Source organism: Solanum verrucosum, unplaced genomic scaffold (genome assembly GCF_900185275.1).
Source record: "Solanum verrucosum unplaced genomic scaffold, falcon-dt-bn FXZP01000012.1, whole genome shotgun sequence".
Taxonomy (NCBI): domain Eukaryota; kingdom Viridiplantae; phylum Streptophyta; class Magnoliopsida; order Solanales; family Solanaceae; genus Solanum; species Solanum verrucosum.
Genome location: NW_026020063.1, coordinates 2,880,908 through 2,906,435, shown reverse-complemented (window position 1 = coordinate 2,906,435; position 25,528 = coordinate 2,880,908). Strand labels below are relative to the sequence as shown.

At 36.8% G+C, this 25,528-nt stretch overlaps 1 protein-coding gene across 1 annotated transcript; it reads right to left on the bottom strand.

Annotated features, from left to right (window-relative positions):
- Nucleotides 1-24,530, bottom strand: LOC125823426 (acetolactate synthase small subunit 1, chloroplastic-like). Its single transcript, XM_049502812.1, has 12 exons — nucleotides 24,249-24,530; nucleotides 23,621-23,834; nucleotides 22,469-22,552; nucleotides 22,291-22,359; nucleotides 19,433-19,516; nucleotides 19,169-19,321; nucleotides 18,533-18,619; nucleotides 11,987-12,091; nucleotides 11,754-11,876; nucleotides 1,749-1,901; nucleotides 1,144-1,209; nucleotides 1-348 (listed from the first exon to the last, which is right to left on the bottom strand). Exons 1-12 carry the CDS (start codon nucleotides 24,470-24,472, stop codon nucleotides 265-267), a joined length of 1,446 nt encoding a protein of 481 aa, XP_049358769.1. The 5' UTR covers nucleotides 24,473-24,530; the 3' UTR covers nucleotides 1-264.
- Between the last annotated feature and the right edge of the window lie 998 nt (nucleotides 24,531-25,528).

Genomic DNA, 25,528 nt, shown 5'->3' with positions numbered 1-25,528 from the left:
TTCTTTGTTCACAAGAAAGTTATCAAAGACAGGTCTATGTACTGGTTTAACTGTACCCTATTCGTTTTACTGACAGAAAAAAAACCTTGCAACTAAGCTAAAACAATTGAAGAGCATGTACTATTATGAAAGCGAACTTGATCTGAAAGCTGCAGAATCGCACATGGAGGCCATCTCTGTATTATGCGAACTTAATTCAGCCATCCATGTTCACACACGTTTACACTAAGAGCAGGCATTTTCCTCAAGCTCAAGGAATTTAGACTACAAAGGGTAAGAATATCCTCGTAGATACTTTGAATCCACACCTGATTCACGTACCAGCGCCAGGCGTCCTGTTCGCGCTACCTGGTAGAATAATCAGGACAGGAAGCTCAGCCTCAAAAAACACAACCATAATGGAAATTGCAAAGGAAAATTAAAGTTTATTGGCCTCATGAACATAGAGCTCTATTTTAGCCACTACATGAACTTAGTCATAGCTGCTCATTTGGTAGGTTAAATAAGGAATATAATATCATCTTCCCTATGGGTTGTGAACTGAAATCTACTCATTAGTATAACATTAAACTCGATTTAATGCATTTCCCTTTCTTGAGCTAATAGTTTTAGCATCTGCAAAGCCACACCATACGATGACCAGATTATCTCTCACATCTCCATCCTCCCCCTCCCCTCATGCTTCCCACTATCCTTTTTCCTTTTTTGTTTTGGTCCCCTTCTGGTGCTTATTCAATGTCTTACTACCTTATTTTTGCTCAATTTAATGCAAAAATTCATATTTCACATTGGTGTCGAAAATCTCCTGAAGAAGAATGTACATATTATGCAATACATTTAGGTCAACAGCATCTCTTCACAAAGGTTCATACTTATAGACTTCGCTTCATGAACAATGCATAATTTGATACCTGTTCTCTTAATCTCATGAACCAAACAAATGACTGAAACGCTGTAGTAAAGCCTAGCCATTATAGTGACCCTTATCCCTTTGTATCACAATTCCCCATTACAGTCCATCCCTATCACAATCCCTGGACTTCGGAGCCCTTCTTACAACCTCATTTTGGGCTAGCAGCAGCACTGCATATTACTGGATAATAATTTTGATATCGAATAACAGGAGTGCAATAGGTAACTGACCTCACAAATACCATAAGGCTCTAGTAGCCGCTGTAAAGCAACCATCTTATGCAAATCTCCTGTAAGCTGACCAAAGCAAGAAAACAATAGCTCATTAAAATGGCCTAGCAAAGCTTCATCCATATTAGATAAAAGTAAAGGGCTGCCAGGTTGGTCCATTAATTACAATTGAAGTGCAGATAAAGCTCATACAATTTTTTTTCTTCTTCAAGACAACGCTTAAGAGTGTTACTCCGTACAACATAAAGAACCAAAAAACTGATTTATCATGATCCACGGTAATCTGAGGGATCAAAATGGAAATGGTGGATGATTGCATGTTCATAAAAGCAATAGCTGGTCCATGCCAATTTCTTCATTGAAGTGCAAAACCTTATGCAAGTGATGCGAGCATCAGCTATGAATGATGTATTTCCACTTACAAACAAAGTAGGGAGATGGAGGATGAAGCAGGAGCACTTGAAAAACCAAACTTAAATATCACAAATTTAAATACACAATGTTTCTTGCATTAACCCAATAGGCATATCGTACACCCAGTACCAAAGACCCTGCAAACTAAGTCCAGAGAACACATTCAAAATACTAGTGCAAAGGAATTTCACCTCAAGAGTTATAGTATGGTCAGACACATCAACAGCTTTTGCTCTGAAGATGCTGGCAATATCAAGAACATTGCGACGTGCTGCAGCATTCACAGCAATCTTTATCAACATTAGTTCTCTCTCAGCAAATGGGTGGTGAGTAAAATCCCGAACCTGAACAGATGTAACAAATCCATTTATCATTTTCTGCTCATTCGCAAACAGGAATGCATTAACATCATAATTTTAGATCGATAGGATCCCTACAAGTTGTTGCATGTATGGGGACAGCAACATTGTGTTTAACACAGTAATGCAGATACTTGGTTCTTGGCTTGAAAAACAGTTATCTTTGTTTGGTTGGTTTTTGTTTGGACAACAAATGTTTGGATCTGATTTTTCTTTAAGAAAAATAAAAGGATTACGGATTTTGAAAACACCCGTAGAAAAATAAATGTGCATGCTTATAGAAAAATTAAAACAATACGTTAGAATTTGCATTTTAACCCGATGAAGTAGGTCCGATCAGGACCAAAAGATTGTTTTATGTTCCTGGAGTTGGTTACAAAACTGAGAAACAACTTCAAACCATATTCATTTACAAAGATAGAAAAATTAGTCCCTTGTTAGACATGAATGATTTGAAAATTTAAGGGAACATGGCACGGTATTTCTATGTGTACTTTTCTGTTTAGCCCCAATCTACACAAAAAGAAGTAGAAGGAATAAAGGTCACCCATTTCACAGATTCTGAAGATGATACTCATTTAACATCATAACTTATAAAATCACTCACTGTAGTTTCAAATACTAATAGGAGTAACGTGCAATGCAAAATCTAAAGTATACACATCAGGCTCTTATAGTTATATATGTAAGATGACATACACATCAACTGTCCAATAAATCCATCAACAGTTCAATACTTAACCAGCACAAAAATGTGCTGGAAACCAAAATGAGAGTTACATCAGAGGATCCAAACAAAAGTAAAAACTAAAGACTAAGAGCTCCCTGCTCTTCTTACAAGGAACCTAGAATGTCGATAATTAAAACTGGATCATCTATATATTGTTACTTGAACCAAAACAAAATTGAAGAATACAATTCATTTTGCATCTTTGCAAGGGGTTGCTTGTATCTTCAAAGACTTTTGAGTTCTTTTTCTTTCATATTGTCCATCAAATTGTTGTTGGGGAAATTTCCCATCTGTCTTTGTTTGTGTTGCATTCTACCCTCTGTTATCATGTTGTCAAGACTTCAAATGTTTTCCTAGCATTGCCCACCTGATACCTCTGAGATTGATATACAAATACCGTAACTGGCTGGTCATTTTGCAATGTAGAATCAGATGGCTAATTGTCTCTGCATTTTTTCCACATAATAACATCTTGAACAAAGTTGGAATTCTCTTTTCTTAGTTTATCCCGGAGAAAGAACAACTTCCCTCAAAACCAACCAAGTGAAAACTGCCACTTGGTATGATACCTTTATGCAGAGCTCACCACGTAAAACCCTTTTGTTGTGGATGCGAGGAAGTCAATTAATCAAGTATTTGATTATATTTTTTAAGTCAATTTATTTCTTATTTATCTATAATTTAAGTAGCTTTATTTATTATTCTAAAATAGGGTTTTATGTTTCATAGCTTCATTAGGATAACGTTAAGTTATAGTTATTAGTTTGGAATAGGATTTTGGACTCCTACTTTCATAAGAATTAGATGTAATAAGATGTAATAAGGCTCCTATTTAAAGGGGCTTTTGATGAATAAAACAGTAAGTCATTTTTTTCAGCAAAAAGCAAGAGATTAGAGTTTTCTCTTCTTTTTTTTTTTTTCTTTTTTTTTTTATGAACATTGGTAAAGTTGTATTCTTCCGCATTAAGGACATGCTGGCCACCTTCAAAATTTACAGCCCTAACCAAAATTACAAGCTCCCTATTAATTCTATAATTTGATCTACATCTTCTATACAGAGCCGTTTACACCAAAAAAGTAAAGATACCAAACAATTCCATTTTACTTTGTGAATGGAATTAGATCTATCTTCAAAACATCTCCCATTTCTTTCCTTCCACACTGACCACCATATGCATGATGGTATTAGCTTCCACCACTTCTTTTGAGTCTTGCTACCCCCCTTCTGATCCAACATTTAAAAAGTTCAGAGGTGTGTTCTGGTATAGTCCAGCTACAGCATGTGATGTTGAGGAACATCTCCCAGATCTGTGTAGTGAATTTGTAATGTAAAAATAGGTGTTTGTTTGTTTCCCCAGTCAAATTGCATAGGAAACACCTCTAAGATTTCAGCCTCTCTTTAATGAGTTGATTTATATATCGCCCTATGAATCGATCCTTCCCTAAAGATTCACAACACCTTTATTATGAATTTTCCATTTGAGAGTGTCTTGCCTTCCTGCAGTCCCTTGCACTGTTCCAAGGTTCGGCCTCCCTTTAATGAGCTGATTTGTACATCGCCCAGTGAATCGATCCTTCCCTAAAGATTCATAACACCTTTATTATGAGTCTTCCATTTGAGAGCGTCTTGCCTTCCTGCAGTCCCTTGCACTGTTCCAAGGTGATAAAAAGGTTTGTTAATCTGTTCATTTCTAAATCATGCATCAGCCTTCAAAAAGTCAGGTTCCACCCTTGTGTGGACCATACTTCATTCAGTGTAGACCCTGTAGTTGGTTCAAGTTATAGATGTCACGACATAGCTGTTTGAGGCTTCCAATACCCCACCAATTATCCTCCCAGAAAAATATCTTCCTTCACATTGAAGCTCAGCTTTTCTCAAAAAACCTAGCCACATGTTTCTTATGGATCTCCACAGACTGGTATCATAAGGGTTATTCACCCCTCTTGTCTTCAAGAAGCCCTCTTTCCTATAATTTGACAGTGCTTTGAGAAGTTTCGTCCATCTAAGCCATTTGCTTCCAAACCCCATCTTAAGAAATATTCCCAACAAAAACTTTCAGTTAACATGGTCATAGACTTTCTCGATGTATAACTTGCACATGATGCCTGGTTTCCCTTCCTTCTTTCTGAAGTCTATACTTTATTAACAGTCTGTACATCATAGATAATTTTGCCTTCCCTTTATGAATCTACCAATTTATACAGAACTTTCTAAGTCTTTCAGTGAAGATCTTGGAGATCAAATTGTAAATACCTCTTAAGGTCCCTCAAATCTCTAACTCCATTCTTTTTTAGGAATCAAAGCCACATAAGGGGCATTGGAACTTTTTTCAAACACCTCTTGAGAGTAAAAATTCAACACAGTTGCCATTATATGTGTTTATTACTTTCCAACATTTGATTAAAAAGAACCATAGTATATCCATCTGGTTTAGGAGTTTTATCTGTTACACATAACTTAAAGACATTCCAGGCTTCCTTCTACTCGATAGGCTTCTGTAATTCTTCTTGTTCCTCTGTAGTGACTGAAGGGCAATTGTTCATGTTACAACATGGTCTCCACTCCGCAGTGTCAGAGTATAGCTTCTCATAAAATGTAATGATCTCCCTTTTGATATCAGTTGTCTCCACAATAGTCTCCCCTTCCACCACCAACAGGTCAATATACTTGTTCCTCATATGAACATCGACTATTCTTTGGAAGAACTTCGTATTTCTATTCCCTTGTTTTAGCCGCAGTGTTCTGGACCTTTGCTTCCAAGTTATTTCTTCATCTTTAGCGTAATCTTCAAATTCCATAGCAGGTCTGCTTTTCTGGTAACCTCTTCCTCATTCAAGCATCTTTGTTGTTGTATTTAACCAGTTCTGTAATTTGGTTCAGAAATCAAAATTTTCCCCATCTCCAAATTCACATATGTGCTTGAGCTCCATTCTTTCAGTTTCTCTTTCAAAGCTTTAAGTTTAGTGGCTAAGATATAATTTGGCCTTCCTTCTATAACAAAAGATGTCCACCAAATCTTTGACTCTATCACTAAGAAATTCAGTTTCCAACCACCAAATTTCGAACTTGAAGTAAGATTTGGTGTGCTCCCGTATACCATATTGTAACATAATTGGAGTATGGTCAGAACTGATTCTATGGAGCATCTCTTGTTTGATATTGTTGAACATATCATTCCATTCTACAAAAGAAGAAGAACCAATCAATAGGGGAAGATGTTTCCAAACAAGTTTCCTAGTGCACGTATAGCTTCCCCTACCAGTTAAGGATCAAACATCTCCTAGTCTTCAATAAAGTTATTGAATTCATTCATGTACCTAGTGCTTCTGCTACAATTCCTCTTTCCAGAGGTAGATCTAACAATATTGAAATCATCACTATCACCCAAGTCCCTGTTGAAATGTGAACAAGCCCCTTGTAGCACCAAACTTCTTGGCCTTCACTGTTACAATTTGGAGCATAAACCCCTGTCATATGCCATTTGAAATCCTAAATTTTATCCAAAATTGCATGTGTATAGGACCCATTGCCCTCCTATATGTTGCTATCCCACATCATTAGAATGCCTCACCTAGTTCCACTAGCCTCTAATTGCTCATACTACTTAACTCCCACATTCCCACGTTGTTTGATTGCTCCCAAATATTTTCTAGTTTTGTTTCCAGAAAGCAGAAGACATTTGCTTTTCATTTAAGGATCAAACTATTAACCATTCTCTTTGCCCTGACATTTAACCCCCTCAGGTTCCAAGATATTATTGACATTCATTATTTTCCAATTAAATCTTCCTTCCCCGGTTCCTTGCCCTTATGTTTTTGAGTTTCATCTCAATGACCAAACCTTTCAATTCTTGTAGGTCTTTTTTCATGAAGTTGCCGTAACCACAGGCTCTGACTCCTGTTTACTTGTTTTCTATCAATATTCATGAAGAGGGCCAAAACATACATTAGCAACCATGAATATCAATCCCAAATTTCTTGCTCAGTTTAATCACATTCTGACGAACACACTAAGATTCATCCATCTCCCCGTCTATCTCCTTGACTTGAGACTAATATTTAGAGGTTCAGCATCCTCGATAGGCCATATAGCAGTCTCAAAAGATTCGACTAATTGCACGTCTTCTTTGTTTCTTTTACTATCAGTTTGTGTTCCTTCTCCCTTTAATGTTTCTCATGGCATTTTCACAATCGTCCCCAGGTTCTTGGTTCGTCAACTCAATTATTTTTGGAATTGATGCTTTTTAGTTGTTTGAGTCGTCATATCTCCAGAACTGCTTATGTAAAGACCAAAGGTTGGACTGTATGGATCACTAAGGAAGCTAGAAGTCCTTATGGGGTAGGTCTATGGAAAACAATCAGGAGCCAGTGGCCTAAAGTGTGGGGAAATTCAAGAATTGAAATAGGAAACGGAAGGAGGATATCATTCTGGGTTTGAGTCGTCATATCTCCAGAACTGCTTATGTAAAAACCAAAGTTTGGACTGTATGAATCACTAAGGAAGCTAGAAGTCCTTATGGGGTAGGTCTATGGAAAACAATCAGGAGCCAGTGGCCTAAAGTATGGGGAAATTCAAGAATTGAAATAGGAAACGGAAGGAGGATATTATTCTGGAATGATGCGTGGGTTGGTCAATACCCCTTGAAACAGTTGTACCCTGTGATCTATAATCTGAACCAACAGAAGGAGGCAGCAGTAGCAGATGTCAGGGACAACCAAGGATGGACCCTCTCTTTCAGGAGAATGTTGAATGACTGGGAGATAGACAACCTAACAGATTTCTATAATTCATTGGTGCAGGCCAATAACCTTAACACAAATGAAGACAGGCTACGATGGTTGAGGGCAAAAAATTGGAAATTCACAGTAAAATCAGCTTACAGACACCTTGATAGGCCAGCTGCAATGCTCTTACCATGGCCTTGGAAGATGATATGAAAAGTTAAATATATCACAAGGTGGCTTGTTTCACCTGGTTTGTAGCCACGCAAGCAGTACTAACTCAGGACAATTTAATGAAAAGGGGAAGGCAATTATGTTCCAGGTGCTTTTTGTGAAAGAGAAACTGAGTCAACAAACCATCTCTTCATCCATTGAAGAGTGACAGAAACTGTGGCAAGTGTTTTTTAACTTGAGGGTTTGGTTCATGCCAAGGGATACATCAGAAGCCCTAACAGGCTGGAATAGAGAAGGAAATATGTCAGGCCACAAGGAGAGATGGAAGATAGTCTCTGGTTGCATCTGGTGGACAATATGGAAGGAAAGGAATCAGGAATGTTTTGAAAACAAGAGCATCCCTTTCCCGACCTTGAAATTGAATTGCCTTATAACCTTTTATTTTTGGTGTAACTATGTCCTCCCCAGAAAGGTGGAGGATATTGCTCACTTTTTAGATGGTTTATGAGGGGTATAGGTGATAGATATATTTAGTTTTGTTTACTGTAAACTCCTGATGTAATTACTACTGAAATACAGAATTGGTGTATTTTGTCTATAAAATGTTAACATTCTCAAAAAAATCTCCATCGGCATTGAGTCCATTTTATTGTGGCTAACCATATTTAAATGATTTTGTTTGAGTAGCTGGGCTTAAGTAAGTAAAACTGGGTCTGTTTGTAATAATATCAATTTATTTCGTTCTTTATTTGTTGTTGTCTGGTGGACTAATCCAGAGCCAGACTCTAACAGAAGTGGGGGGGCTCAAAAGCCAGGTACATCTGCTCCTGTATTTGTATTTGAAATTTGGCACTTGTTTTGAATCGTAATTTCTATATTACAGTTGTTTTCCTTACTCTCTTCCATATAGGGCTTTATTGTCCATTCGTCCTTTGTCACCACTGCTTCATCTCCTCCAGCGAACACCTCGGTGATTCACACCAGAGAGGTATAATGAAGGTAAGACCTTTATCTACTGTCTTCACCTCCTTCAAAACTCCTTCTACATCTCCTTGGGTTTTATTCCCTCTCATTTTAGATGGTTTTTTAATGAGGTCTCCTCATTTGTTTCCAGCCATCCTCTACAATGATTGCCGCTGGCTTTGAAGATTTTTTTTCCGTCCAGAGCTGGAGTGGAAGATCCATAGCTCTAATCAATGTTCGTTGACTAAATAAGCAGCAGCCGACAGTCGGTGACCACCATTCCAGATGAATCTTCACCCGCTTCCACCACCACTCCCCCTGCAAGATGTGTTCCGCCATATATATATTTGGAAACTCAAACAGAAAACGACAGCCACCCATCTCATACATGTTTACCCCAAAGACATTCTTTCAAGTACTAACAGACCACTTTCAGATATCTGCTAGCATTGGTTTCTCCTTCAAATATTCGCTGAAGCTGCCCACCACACACCTTTCCAGAAATCCATTCACAAGATTCTCAGCTCCTCCAGATATGTTGCGCGTGTTGATTCGAGCTTCAGCAGATTCCTTTGTCGGCCATTTACTAGCTCTGACATAATCTGCAAAAGGAATCTTTCGATAATAAAAGCCCCTTTGTATTGTTTAATGAAGTTCTCATTCTTAAATGTGATGCCACTCTACCCTGCATTGAGCGTAACCTCTGGAATAATTATAACCTGTCTATTTTCTCCTTGTCCAGTCACTATGCTTATAAATCTTCCAAATTTGTTATGTTTCCTTGAGCAACAGAAGCTTATTTCTCACTTAGCTTCCATCTTCTAATGTGTGGACCAGAATCCTTTGATGCCACCCGTAAAACGAAAACCAGCCACTCCATGGTTTTCCTACTAAAAGTAGTTCTACGCATCAAATATCAGCTTCAGCTCTGGGAATGAGCCTGGTAATATCACATGGACTTAAAACCCACAGCAAAAATAAATCATATTCTCACCCATGTTAAGCTACTACTGCTTTTAGATTAATCACTAATAAATGATTAGTAGAAAACTACTAAAACTGCCGGAAAAATTTCAGAGATCGCTGGGGAAAAAGTATTTCTCCTGACCTCCAGAAACTTGCCTGAGAGAATTTCTCGCTTGAGTTCAATACAGTATCCCCAAAATTGCATTTTCGTGCAGAAGTAAATAATAGAATTTTTTAAAAGCAATTGAGAGATCCCAAGAGTTACTGATCTCTTTCGTAAACTCGAAGGTTTCTCAGGCCTAAAGGAGGAGGAGGATTCTCTCACTTGGATAGGCGACACCAAGTCTGTTTTCTCTGTCAAAACAGCTTGCAACTACTTAATGGATTTGGAGCAGTTCAATGACCCATGGCCATGGAAAGAGATATGGAAAGCAAGAGCTCCTTTCAAAGTGGCTTGCTTTATTTGGCTAGTTGTTTGGAAAGCCTGTCTCACTCATGATTAACTTCAAAGAAGGTTTTCATCTATGTTCTAGGTGTTTTCTATGTCATCAGGAAGCTGAAACCAATGGGCATCTTTTCTTGCATTGTTCAATTACCAGACAACTATGGCAACTTTTTGCAGCATTAGCTCAAATTGTTTGGGTGATGCCCCAGAGTACGTTTGACCTAATATGAAGTTGGAACAATACACAAGGAGAAACTTGTCACAAAGAGTGGTGGAAGATTGTTCCAGCTTGCATATGGTGGACAATTTGGAAAGAGAGGAATGCAAGATGTTTTGAAGGCAGGTGCAGTTCAATCCAGAAGATCAAGAGCTCCTGCATTTCTCTTCTTTATTTTTGGTGTAAAGAAAAGTTAGTTGATGATGTTGAATCATTACTAGACTTTATGGCCTCTTTGTAAGTTCTGTTTCAGGCTGTATCTGTAGATATGATATACCAGGCCTTATTTTAGGGTGCTGATAACATGTTACCAATTTCAAAAAAAAACTCCCAGGAGAGTGGTGCAAGATATCTCCTTTGAGGTAAAATGTTCCACTTGTTCAATGAAAGGTGTGGACAAAAGTCTAATGCAAAAGGGAATCCTTTGAAGATGCACCCAAGGGTGTGGCCAAGTGATTAGTGAAGTTGGTTGAGAACTATGAGGTCTCAAGTTCAAATCCTAGCGGAGGCAAAAACACTAGATGCTTTCTTTCCATTTCTCAAGCCTTAGTGGATAGATTTACTTGGTACCTGTACTAGTGGGATGTAACAAGTACCACGCTGAATTAATCGAGGTGCCTACAAGTTGGCCCAGACACCACTGTTACCAAATAAAAAAGAGAATCCTTCGAGGATTTCCAATTTCTTTTCTTAAGTAGTACGCCCAGAAAATAGGAACTGGCTAACACATTGGGATGCAAGGTTGAAAGAGTGAATAGGTTAAAATCCTCCTAAACTATCATCGGTGTGAGTTTCATACCTAAACTACTGGGTGTTCACAGAACCCCTGAACTACTATGAACTCATACTAAAATCCCCCCACCCCCGAAAGAATATGACAGGCTACGTGAACATCATGCTCCAAAAGCTCATCCAAGGAGTTTCATGTGGCAGTACACATGGAAAAAAATTTGAGTGAATGGTTAAAATTCCCTAAACTACCATCGTTTTATTAGTTTCATGCATAAACTATTGAGTGTTCGCGGAACCCCCCTGAACCCATTGTGCCAGGTGTACTCCTTTTTAAGACTTTTTTCATCTCCCACGCGGCTCTCAGGAAGTTATCCTAAATATTTTGCTACATATTCAACTGGGGGATTTTTAATTAAAAGAAAGTTATAGTCCAGGGTAACAAGAACATCCAATGGTATAGGTGTTAAACTTGCAAAATCGTGATAAGGTTAGGGTTTTTTAAAATATATTTACTCAAGTTAAATAGTTCCCAACTAATAATTAATGAGCAGTTCAATACTTGAAGAACAACTTCTGAAAAGTGCACCCAAAAGGGGAAAAAGAAAGAGAAAAAACATTGTAGTACTTAGCCAGATGAATATACTACTCTATAAAGTTCATCCTTGATTTAGAAGGCTTTTTATCTGATATTAAACATGTTCCGTCACGATAATGTGAATTAAAATAAAAAATGAACAAAACATCGCCATACTTGCACCAAGTCATTTCCCAGCCTCTCAAGAAAATTATACAGTTGACAAGTGAACGCAATTTTATGACTGAAAAAATGTACAAAATCATCAATCGGATTTGATATCGAACCAGCACTTCTGATAAATGACTACTTACCTCGTGAATATCAACCAACTTATACAGTTGCTGCACCAACTTGCTAACTGACTCATCAGTACCAGGAACAACTGTTGTAATACGAGAGAGCCCCTCAACTTCAGCATGTCCAACAGCTAAACTCTGGAGAGGAAATTGGAAAACAATTAATTATGAAGAACACCATAATGAGAAGCCAAAAGGATATGAAAACTTAGCTTCTGTTCCAAAAAAAAACAAATATTTGAACCTACTTGGATGTTATACCCTCGTCGAGCAAAAACTCCGGTGACTATGTTGAGAACTCCAGGAGAGTCATTCACAAGCATTGACAAAGTGTGTGAGCGGAGCCCACTTGTCTGGAAGAATTAAGCCAAGGACTAAAGTGAACATCATTTGTAGGCACTTTTCAAATGAATAGACTATCAGTCGAGACATGGAAAACATGAAGACGTGTAACTCAAGAATGAAAAGACTAGCAAAAGCTGTTCTCAGTCTGAAACATCCTTAGAATTGCAGAATATTTATGGGCCATGTCACCATGGAAATTACTCAAGCAAACATTAAGGCAAAGACAACTGAGACAAAAACTAAAATGCAATCAGTGAGAAATTGAGGCAAAGCTGCAGCTTTTTAAAATAAGCAAATACAAATTCAAGTTAACACTAGGTTTTTGCCAGAGGGCACAAACCAAGTTTCATTTATTGTGCATAAAATATTTATAGGGAGAGATTTAAATGGTCTGACAGGTAAAGATAGCGAGGACATTGAACAAATCCATGGTGGTTATTGTTATAGTACTAGGAATAACTAAGGGAAGGCTACATTAGAATTTGCATTCTCACCTAATTACTTGGGGGGGGGGGGACCATAGTCAAACAGACTTTATCCTTACAAGAAGATGAGATAGAAGTATATGCAAGGATTGTAAGGTTATTCCGGGAGGAGTGATGACCACCCAACATAGGGTTAATAGTCTTAGATATAAAGCTTAGGAGTAGAGTGAGAAAGGTCACAGATTAAGTTTCAGATATTGTGCTTACAATCTTCATTGGAGGAGATATTAATGGCCATGTAGTTAAAGGTAGCAGCGACTTTCAATAAGTCCATAGTGGTTATGGTTACAGTACTAGGAATTAAGAAGGGTACACTATATTAGAATTTGCTTTAGCTTATGATGTAGTGGTAGCTAACACATTTTTTTTGAGAATGGTAAAGTTGTATTCATCAGCAATGAGGGTATGCTGGCAACCAAACAAAAAAATTCCAAGGCAAAGTAGTCATGATTACAAAGAGCCTAGGAAATCTACTAACTGACCTACTTCATCTATACCCTCTTCTTTACACCAAAAATATAGAGTATTAATGCAGTTTTCTTTAACTTTCTGCATTGGGTTAGTAATATTCTTAAAGCACCTATTGTTTCTTTCCTTCCAAATTGACCACCATATGCAAGATGGAACTAGATTCCACCATTTTTTCTGTGTTTTACTCCCCCCTCTTCTCACCCAACAGTTTAGTAGGTCAGCAGTATGCTCAGGCACCACCCAAGGATCTTGAATAATGCTTTGAAACATATACCATATCTGGGAAGTCACTCTACAGTGAAGGAACAAATGATTGTTTGTTTCCTCCTTCTCATGGCAAAAGAAGCACCAAGAAACAATCTGAAATCCTCTTTTTTTCAGTCTCTCCTGAGTCAGACATGCTCTTCTGCACACTGACCATGTGAAACACTTTATCTTGGTTGGGGTGTTGGATTTCCAGATTTGTTTCCAAGGTCCAAAAATGCCCCCCGGATGTGTTGCCAGGTCTCTTTTGTACAGTCTTCCAACAGAAAATTCCCCATCCCTATCATGTTTCCATCTGATTGCATCAGGATTAATGTTGAGTCCCGGAAAATCATCCAACCTTTGCAGTAAATTGGCTACTCTATCCACCTCCCACTCATTTAAGAGCCTCCTAAGGGTTATATTCCACCCTTGCTGAGACCACATCTCAGCAATAGATGCTCCGGGGTTGTCACAAAAAGAATACAAATCTGCAAAGTCCTCCATGAGGGAGTTCTGTCCTATCCACTTGTCTTTCCAAAAAAGGATCCTAGTCCCTTCACCCACCTTGTAGCATATGTTCCTCGCTAGTTTTGGCCACAAATTTCTGATAGGACAGAATAGGGGTAACCATAAACTGAATTTATCTTTACAAGAAAATGAGAATAGAAGTATATGCAAGGACCGTACGGTTATTACATGAGAAGCAATGACCACCTAACATAGGCTAATAGTCTTAGACATGAAGATTAGGAGTAGAGTGAGAAAGGTGATGACTTGCAAACAACTGCAAATTAGGTGGTGGGCACTAAAGGGCGCTAAAGAATTATTGTTTCAAGAAAAATACGGGAGAGGGGAGCTTGGAACTTCGAGGGAGACAGACATTATACGTTAGAAAATGTCAAGTTGCATTAGAAAGTAACAACTGAAATGCTAGGTGTGTCTAAAGGTCTAGGACCTCAACCACATGAATCTTGGTGGTGGTATGAGAGGTACAAATAGTTATTAAAGCTAAAATTGAGTGTTAGAGGAAGTTTCCAAAGGCAAAGGACGGAGAATCCTTAAAGAATACAAGAGACCTAAGAAGGAAATTATAGTAAATCCCGAAGGGAAGTTTTAGATGGCTTGTATCAAAAGCTAGGAACACAAGAAGGGGAGAAAGAAATGTTAAACTAGCACGACTAAGAGAGAACACTATGTGTTTCCAGAGAATGGACTACTGGTGAGGGCAACAGTTCTGGTGGAGTTGGAGGATTTGGCAAAAAATGAGGAATCTAGATGGAGGCAAAAGTCCCGAGTTCTCTAGCAAAAACAGGGGATAATAACACTATGTGTTTCCAGAGAATGGCAACAGCCCACAAGAGATACAACAACATTGATAGATTGATAATCAATGGGGAGGAAGTTAAAGATCGAGAAGCTATCAAGGTTAATATGATTGAGTTCTAAGGAAACTCTATACTCAAACAATGTGATGGGGATAAGGCCCCGGGCCTGATGGCTACACCATAAGCTTCATCAAGATCTGTTGGGCAACCTTGAAAGATGATTTGATGCAAACAATTCAAAATTTCCATCAGAATGAAATGTTTGAGAAATCTTCAATGCCACCTTTATAGCACTAATCCCCAAGAAATATGGAGCAGAATAACTGAAGAACTTCAGACCAATAAGTTTGATGGGTGGAGTATACAAAATCATAGCCAAGCTCCTTACAGAAAGAATGAAGACTGCCATGTGAGAATTGGTAGATGAACACCAAATGGCATTCTTGAAAGGAAGATGGATCGTGGATGCAGCATTGTTGGTCAATCAATTGGTGGACAGTAGGGTGAAGCAAAATCTAGTTGGAGTCCTATGTAAACTGCCTATGACCATGTCAATTGGTCATTCCTTCTAAAAATTCTGAGAGACATGGCTTTGGGAACAAATGGATAAACTGGATCAAAACATGTATATCTACTGTGAAATTCTCTCCTATCATCAACGATAGTCTAAAGGTTTCTCCCACTCACAAAGAGGTTTAAGGCAAGGTGATCCAATGTCACCTTTCCTATTTATCTTAGCCATGGAAGGCCTCAATCCTACGATCAGAAGAGCAAGTGATAATGGGTGGATAAGAGGCTTCCCTGCAAATGCTAACAAGGGAAATACTATGGAAATCACACATTTGTTATATGCATATGACTCCTTCGTATTCTGTGAAGCTGAAGTAATGCAAATCAGGCACTTGAGGGCTATTCTAACCATTTTTGAGGGCATCTCAGGTTTACATGTTAACTGGCATAAGAGTTGCATGTACCCTGTTAACCAAGTTACCAATATGCAGATACTTGCTGAGAACCTAGGATGCCAAATGGATTCCTTACCAACTAAATATCTTGGAATGCCTCTTAGTGCAAAAAATGAAGAGGTGGAAGTATGGAGTGAAGTGTAGGAAAGAAGTTAGAGAAAGTTGACAAGATGGAAGAGCCAATACCAATCTATGGGAGGCAGATTAACTCTCATAAAGACAGTAATGGATGCTCTCCCAACTTACATGATGAGCCTATTCTCAATCCCAGGAAGCATAGAGAAGAAAATCAACAAACTAAGGAGAGTCTTCTTATGGCAGGGGAACAAAGAGAAGCTTGGGTACAACCTAGTCAAATGGGATGAGGTGACCCTCAACAAAATACAAAGGGATATGGGGATAAAAAAGTTGAAAGTACAAAATGTCAATTTGTTGAAGAAGTGGCTTTGGAGGTTCTGTATTGAAGACTTGGCATTATGGAGAAGATTCATCTCACATAAATATGGTCTTCAAAATAATTGGATCACCGATGAAGTAACAAGTGCTTTTGGGTGCTTTGTTTGGAAAACTATTGGAAGACTATGGCCTCCTTTTGCCCCCAATATATCATTCAAAATTGGAGATGGGGTTAAAACTAATTTTTGGAATGAAGAATGGATAGGGGATAGGGACTTGAAAACCTTATTCCCAGATTTATTTATTCTGAGTCTACAACAGATGGCCACAGTGGCACAGGTATGGAGCCCTCAAGGGTGGGACCTGATTTTCATGAGGGCTCTAAATGACTGGGAGATTAGTAGAGTAGCTGGACTGTTGCAGGTGTTGAATCCATTCCCAGGTGTCATAGAAGGACCTGAAAGACCAATATGGAAGTTCCCAACAAAAGGAGTTTCATTGTGAAGTCTTGTTACTGAAATATGAACCATAACCTGAGAATGAGAATGGAGAAGCCATGGAAGTTAATCTGGAAGATCAAAATCCCACAAAAGGTGTCATGTTTCTCATGGTTGGTGATCAGAAAAGCATGTTTAACTCACGAAAAGTTACAGAGAAGAGGTATACAGATCTTCTCAAGGTGTTATATGTGTGATAAAGAGGCAAAGATTAACAGCCACTTATTCCTACATTGCAAAACAACTGTAAATCTGTGCACATGTTCTTATGTATACTTGGAGTTAGTTGGGTAATGCCAAAAACTTCTTTAGACATGTTTAAACACTGGGAAGGAATGAGCAGAAGAAGAAGACCAAAAGAGGATTGGTGGAAATATATTCCAGCTTGCATCTGGTGGACACTTTGGAAGGAAAGGAATGAAAGATCCCATGATGGGCAAGCTAGCAGTATTCAGAAGATCAAGATGAAGAGTCTAAGTTTGTTGAATTTTTGGTGTAAACAGGATATGGTGGGGGAGGTAGTAAGTCTAGTCGACTTCATAGGACAATTGTAAAGATACTTTTTTTTTGGGAGGGGGGGGGGGGGGGGGGGGTGGTTATCATGATGCCCTCTTGGGGTTGTAATTCCCACCTCATCAGTTTTTACCGGATGAGTTTTTTGGTGTGAATACATAGTTACCTTGTCAAAAAGAAAAAAAGTTATCCTTACTTGTGGATGGAATACTAATCCATGGATAAGTTATCCCAAGATAAAAATGCAAAATAACAAAAGTACCCCCTTAAACCCTCTTTTTAATAATCACTTTAACATTCATGTATATTCAAATAATTTTTAATACCATTTATAATAACATTCACAACCTTCACTACTCGTTATTTTTATGATTATATATTTTCCCGTTAAAAATTTACACTATATAAATATAATTTTAATTTATGAATATATCATACGTTGAATTTATTTGACTAAATCTTATGTTTATTTAATCTTGATTTCTTTTAAATGTACATTTCACTATTAAATTACATATTTTCAATCAAATAGTCTTTTAATCACTTGAAAATTTGTGTTTATATATCAATTAAAATGAAGATAACTTTGATATTTTACAATATATAAGTAATAAATGCTTAAATGAAGTGACATCAACAAGAAAATCTTTTTTACTTTAACAAATTTAAGATGAAAGTTCTATTTTTAAGCTAAATAAGATGAAAATTTTACTTTTACGAGTGAATAACCAAAGCTTGCAAAGAAAGTAAAAAAATGGAGGGTATTTTTGCAAACAAACTTATTCTTAGAAATTATGCCATGCATGCATGTTATTTGAATATGACAAACCAAACAACCAAATCAAAAATAATCTCAACATAACTAATCCCATCATAACTTATCCTAGCATAACTAATCTCAGCATAACTTGTCTTCAAACCAAACGACCCTAAGGGTTTTAGGATAGAAGTAATACTAAATATATGCATTGCGGGTTTAGTCAAAACATGAGAAGAGAGAAATTGAGGTGAGACTAGACGGGATTCCAGTGCCAAAATGCAAACAATTTAGATATCAAGGCTCGCTATGTCAAGAGAATGGAATGATAGATGAAGGTGTTACTCATAGGATTAAACTCAGATTTGAAATGAAGAGGTGCTACCGAGATTAATCCTAATCTCAGTGGTGGCAAAGATGAAAGATCTAAATTGTTCCTTCCTTTGATTCTTTTATTTGGGAGCAAAAGTGATAAGCCTTCTATACAATATACAAGGATAATGTAAATATAAAGGCATGTTGCTTTGATTTTCTATGAAAAATTCAACAAAAAAACCTTCCTGCAAAAATGCACAATTAGGTTCATATCCTTTATAGGTTATAACAAAACAATCATGTGATTTTACACGATCTAGAGCCGAGCAAGATTGTTGTCAAATGCCATCAACTCAAGACAAATTCCGTAGAAATGTTGAATGAAAAAGGATGTATACATCAAATCCTCACAAATATGTAAAAAGATTCATCTAGAAAGGAACAAAGGCACCTTTGAGGAATAGTTAACCACTTCTTACATCTTCATCATTGAGAACACCCCAGTGAGCATCAAGAACTTGATTGACTCCAGAGTTGTCATCTGTCTCGACAGGATAAACATCTCCCTTCATTTAGCAAAAAAAAAAAAAAAAGAAGTGCATACAAAGTGAGAAATTCAGGCTATTGTTGGAGGAGGGGAGGAGAAGAAAGACATTAAAGGGTGTGCATTGACTATATGCACCATCTCAGGTTTTAATAAGATGCATTTTGTGGAATTGATCTTTTCTCTAAACAATTCTTTAGTGTATACTTCTAGTATAAAGGACTTTGATGCAAGAAAGTTTACTTATGAAAAAGTAATATCTATGCAAACCATTTCACAAAACTATGTCAAATAACTAAAACAGATACACCTATGTTCTTTTTATGTTATTGAGCAAATTTGTTTTCACACTCATGACTATTGCATGAATTTCTTTTATCACAAACATAAACTGATTTCTGATAATTGAAAGAAAATGACTCGTATATAATTTCAACTGAGTAGAAGAATTCCGGCCTTGCCGAAAGTTACCAACTAGCAATTGGCTGTGTGTGAGGAGAATTGTAGTTCATGAAAAAACAAATCATATATTGCTACAAAGAAACAAGCAAAGTCCATTGAAATTGCATACCTCAGCCATAGACATAGATTCTCCATCAGGAGTCTTCTTGGTTGTCCCCGAAACAGTATTAGCAGACATCGCAATTTCAAGATCTGGGTATGATGCTGCTGAAAACCGCCAAAAAGGAGCAGATTCCCCCATCTTTTCCCTTCTCAAGGCAATCTAAGTTTTTACCAATCAGGTGAACATTGATTCCTTGGAAAACAAATTTAAATAGCAAATATAAAAAAAAAATATGCTACTCAAAACTTCGAAAGATTTCCTTCCAGGTACCTTCCCAGTACGCGCAATTTCTCTAATTCCAAATTTACTTAAGTTCCTCTGAACAGCCACCATCTTCCCTGGATCTCCAGTTACCTGTATTAATGATGACAAGCATCTTAAATGCAGATTTGACTTTGGCTCAAATTTGTAACTATTTCAGCCATGACATGCAGGAGAATTAATGCTACTTGCAACTACTAAGCATTGAGAGAACCACAATCTGTCCGTTCAAAAGTGTTGTTAGCAAAACATGTCAACGCTTATTGAGATCAAAAAGACGAAATCTTGCTAAAACTGCTGGCCCTTCTGCAGTTCACTCATCCATGACTAAACACCATTGACATAAAATGAGAAACTAAAAAAAATCTTTTGGGCAAAGGGAAAGCAGGGTTGCGTGTCTGTACATTAGTTTTCATGATTTTTCTTTTCCCCAATTGTAACTCCAAATAACTAGAAAACATAGTCTCAACTTTTCTTCTTTGGTAAAGTATTACTATCTTGAGATATAAACTATATAACACATTGTTTTTTCATTACTTTGTTGAGTAATATATACAACACAATTTTCGTCGACATTGGCCCTCTGAGCTTGCCCTGAAATTTACTTATTTTTCAGAAGAGGTGAAAGTCCCCATACTCGAAGAAGTACGTGGTGGATGTACTTAGAAAAGCACTACGCATCGTTGAGATAAATACATGTTGACCACATGAAGACACAGGAAATTATGGCACAAGATGATGGAAAAGCATCAGAAAATCAAAGGACCCAACTTTGATTTATCCTACATGCCTATGCCTTGGTGGCGGAGTTATCCAATTTTATGTATTGAAGATGCAGGTAATGATTGAATAATTGAGATGCAAACTGCGCCCAAACATCAGTATTATTGGAAAAGGGGATGGAAATAGTAGATATAACAGGAGACTGACGTATGATCTAATAAATCATTACTAGATGTTATTTGCTTCATAAGAATAGAACTTACTGCTATCAAATGAAAGAGCTTCACAAGAATTAGGACTAACCTTGATTATCAGAATTCATTTGGAAAGAAAAATGAAATTGTCAGCACTGAGAGATATGATCTATTTCTTTTTGATAAAGAGATATCACCTATTTATTGACAATAGAACAGTAGATAAATCTTATGTTGACGTCAGATTTTTATCTAATTGTTTTCCTTTTTCTCTGAACATTGATTTTATCAAGTGTTATCTTTGGTTAGAGATCAGATTCTATCTACTAACTTGGGGTAGTCCTTTTCATTAGTTACACATAAAGCTTTATTTATTATAGTAAAAAGGATGGGGGTCTGGGAATCAGAAATCTTAGGCTGCAAAATGAGAGTCTTCTATTGAAATGGTTATGGAGATACATCAATGAGGATAAGGCTATGGAAGGAAGTCATTGTGTCTAAGTATGGTGAAGCTAGCCCATGGTGCACGGAAATGGTAACAGATACCTATGGAGTGGGAGTATGGAGAACAATTAGGAATTTATGGCAACTAATGGAAGACAATATTTGCCTCAAGGTTGGCAATGGAGCAAAGACAAAATTTTGGAGAGATAGGTGGCTTGATCAAACTCCATTAAAGGAGGATTTCCCTGACCTATTTCTTATTTGTGTAAACCCTGAGGTGACAATCCAAGAGTGCTGATCCACACAGGGGTGGGATATCTCTTTTAGGAGGCGTTTAAATGATTGGGAGATAGAGAGGGTAGCACTGTTACTGGAAAAAATAGGGCAAGTTTCTATTAGCAGTACAGAGGTTGATATACCCCTTTGGAAACACAATGGTAATGGGATATTTTCTGTAAAGAGTGCCTACACAAGAGGTCTCCAGGTGACTAACACAAATACTCAATGCAAGTGGAATTATTTCTGGAAAAGCAGCATTCCTACCAAAGTTAAGTGCTTCACTTGGTTGGTTATCAAAAGGGCCTGCCTAACCCAAGAAGTCCCACAGAAGAAAAAAAGGCAATTGGTTCCTAGGTGTTTTCTGTGTATGGTGACTGAGGAGACAAACAAGCACCTTTTTTTGCATTGCAAGTACACTGCTCAGTTGTGGAATTTGTTTCTCAACATTACTGGCTATAGCTGGGCCATGCCTGAGCATACAGCAGACCTTCTTCTTAGCTGTTGGATGAGAAGAGGGGGAAGTAAGAGCCAAAAGAGATGGTGGAGATTGATTCCCTCATGTATATGGTGGTCAGTATGGAGGGAGAGAAATGCCAGATGTTTCGATGATAGGTCCAATTCCATTCATAAAGTCAAATGGAATTGTATTGTATCTTTACTTTTTTGGTGTAAACAGCTATGTCTAGAAGATACTGATCAGATTATAGATCTGATAGGGAGTCTACAGTTTAACTTTTTGGTGGTGGCCAGCATATCCTTAATGCGGAAGAATACAAACTTACCAGTTTCAAAAAAAAAATTATAGGGATTCTGACTAATTAGAGTTCCTACTCTATAATAAGACCTTTTCATACTTTGTTTGGAATACACTTGAATAATAGGCGAATTGATATTGGTGAAAACATCCCTCTCTATTCTCTTTTTACCAAAAAAAAAAAAATCTACCTCTGTATTCTCTCTTACTATTTTCTATACTTCATTTTCTCCCTCTCTCTCTCTCCTCTCTATTTCTTTTTTTTTTTTCTATTCTCTCAGTTATCCTCCTTTTCCTCTATTTTCTCCGGTCTCCCTTCTAGCCCTGCATTAGTAATTCCCTAACAGAGTTACATTACTGAAACCATTTTAGGTATCTATGTACAATACATATGTCTAACATTTGATATCCAGTTCACAAGCATCAAGTTCAAGAAAGAAAAAGATGGATTCTGATCTGTCATCAAACATCACCTCAATAGTCAGTGAATGATCAGAGATATCCACAATTTTTGCCCTGAAAACGTCCACCAACCACATAACCTAGTAATGACCAAAAGATTTGGATCAATCATCACATAATAGTAAAACCTTAAAATGGTAAATGTTACTCAGATGACATATTAGAACCAAGAGACAACAGTATAAGAACCTCTGCACGGTATTTCGGATCTGCGTTGATTTTGATAAGCATTAGTTCACGTTCAACTTGTGGCTCCTTTGATAAATCTTCAACCTGGCCATCAATTTTTGAAGAATAAACCAAAAACACCAAATAAAAAAAGAAAGTAGAGGAGCAGAAAAAAGAAAAGCATTCATGTTACACCACCTAAAGCTTGAGACTTCAGTGAAGGCTCTTTAAATAATAATATAAGCTCTTTTATCAACAACAACAACGCCACAGTCCCAAACAAGTTGGGTGTCGGCTATATGAATCCTCACTAACCACATACTCCCTTTAAGCTCTTAAACTCAGCTGATTGAATCATAGATTAGCGCAAGTACCAAAGACCGTATTTATAACCATAGCTGAAACCATTTCCATGATTTTGAGTATTGAATATCTTTCAGCCATTTAACAACATTTTTCAGAATAGCACTGGCACGTCCATTCAATTGACACAAATCTATAGACCAGAGAAAATGTAGACTCAAACATTAATGCCATCACTTCAATTTAGATACCATATGAGACAAACAATTCAACAAACTAGCAACATGTAATATGCATTACCAAAGGGGTGGATTTTGCTAATACAAAAACATACCGTACTCTAACCTCAATTGAAGCATGCAAAGATGCTAATTTGATCCAAACTAATGGTAATAAAAACTATACATCCAAGGCATTAGTATGATTCATCAAACAAGTGGTATAAATGCATATCCACTTCATTTTTTATGACAAGGGAACCTGCAGTCACTATCCTTCAGGCACTCACAAGGTAAACCCCGCTCCAATGTAGTAGCTCGCAAACCACTTAGGAGAGGTGAACTACACTAGGCAAGTCCTGTGCTACGAGCTCGAGAAAGCATGCAGTGGGTTTCAAACCTGCGACCCCCAATTTGAGAGATCCCTTGTTCAACAAACTAGGCCACCCTTGCAGGTTAATGCATATCCACTTCATTATTCCACAATAAACTCTAATTCTCTTGTTACAACCTAAGCCCATACTATTGGGTCATGCACCAGACTACTCCTAAATGGTCGACCTCACTAGTTCTAGTTCAAGGAACCATGATCCTGAGTACTTAATCAAACAGCTTATAAATTGAAATACCATATGAAGATCAAAATTATCACCTTGATCACATTAACGAGCTTTTGTAACTGTTCCATAACTTGCTGTAACACCCTTTCAGTTCCAGAAACCACTATAGTAAAAAGAGCCTTGTCCTTGTTTAGACCAACAGCAAGAGACTCAATATTATACCCCCTTCGAGCAAAGACTCCCGCAATACGATTGATCATTCCACTTTCATCACCAACAAACACTTGAATAGTATGGCGCCTCACACTGTAATCACATTCACATACATTTACACCAGCAATTCAGTATTCTTACACTCACTTTGAGCTTTTGAAAATCACTGGAAATTAATAGTAAACGAAAATATTACACTTGTAATAAAAAATTATCCTTTTTAATAATAGAAATGTATTGAGGTCTAATTTGATTACTTATACGATTAAATTATATAACTTGTGAAATTGTTTAAAATAATGTCAACTGTGGCTGGTAGCTAACATCTCAAAACATTTTTACAGAGATTGTTGAAAGCAGAAAAATTTGACCACCATGTCCAGAAACCTTTCTGATATATAGTTTTCAATCTAATCTTTGTAAACTATAAACTTATATAGTTTTAAGAATAAAATCAAACTGATTTTCTGATCAGACCTGGAAGAAATTTAAGCGAAGAAAACGTACTTTGTTCTGGTGGATGAATCAGAAGTTGTGACAGAGTGGTCTTCATTTGCATGTTTTTCATCAGCTCTAATGGCAGAAACTACTAGTGTTTTGGAATTTGAAAGGGTGAAATTTGGTTTCGAAGTTGAAAATCCAACAACTTGGGAAAAACCCAGATTGGGAATAGAGGAATAGAGAGAAACGGAAGGTCTATTGAAGGTGCAGTGAGATGAAACAGCCGCCATTAGCAATAACGTTTAGAGAGCTTGGAAGAGGAATGCTTTCGTAATGCAAAGATCATTTCAATTTGTCAAAAAGGGTAAAAGAAAAACTCATTTATTTTTGTTCCAAAAAAAACACTACAATCTCCCTAGGGTCATAACCATAATAATTAATTTGAAATAGATATTGGATTATTTTATTCCATATTTCATTTGGTATATTAGTAAATTTTGGGATTATTTATCTTATTATTTTTTCTAATAATGAATAACTTATCTTATATATATGTGCTAGGATATCTTATTTTGTTTCTAATAATGAAAATAAGTCGTCTTATATATATGTGGTAGGATATCTTGTTTTATTTATCAATTTCCATAACAAAGGACCCCTTATAATTTAAAAAATATTAGAATCATATCCATTAGTTCACTGATCTTCTTATAATTTAAAAATTCAGTCAATCTTTTTGGAGTGATAGCGTTTGACTAGATATTTCATAATTGTTATAATGAGGTATTGTAATATATGTATATTTGTCATTTGGAGTTTAGATCTCATTTAGTTGTTATGTGTAAAACTATGCAACATTTGTTTGATATTTTTGTGTATCAAAAAAGGAATGTATTATTTAATCAAACAAATAAAATGAGTGTGAATGAAAAGGGGCAAAACCGGGTAATCTCTTCCCGTAAAGTTATGATCATAACTATTGGGCACTATTTAAATACATTTTGTTCTATTTGTATTTGAATTTTACTATGTGCATGACATTATTCTTTAATATTTTACTCTTATACATAATATTCTTCTATTAAATTTCATGTTGAGTCATCCTGGGCTTGAACCAGATACATTGGGCTATTACACAATATTTGAGTATCATTGTACTTGAGGGGTGATTTTATAATGAGTATATCGCTTTAATGAATGTCATTTGTTGTTATAGGTAAAATATTATTACAAAGAAGTAAAATATAACATGAAAATCGGTTCAAGAGAAAATTAGATTGTTATATAGAGAAATGTTGTTATAAAGCTTGGTTGTTATAACAAGGTTTGACTGTATTATATTCGAA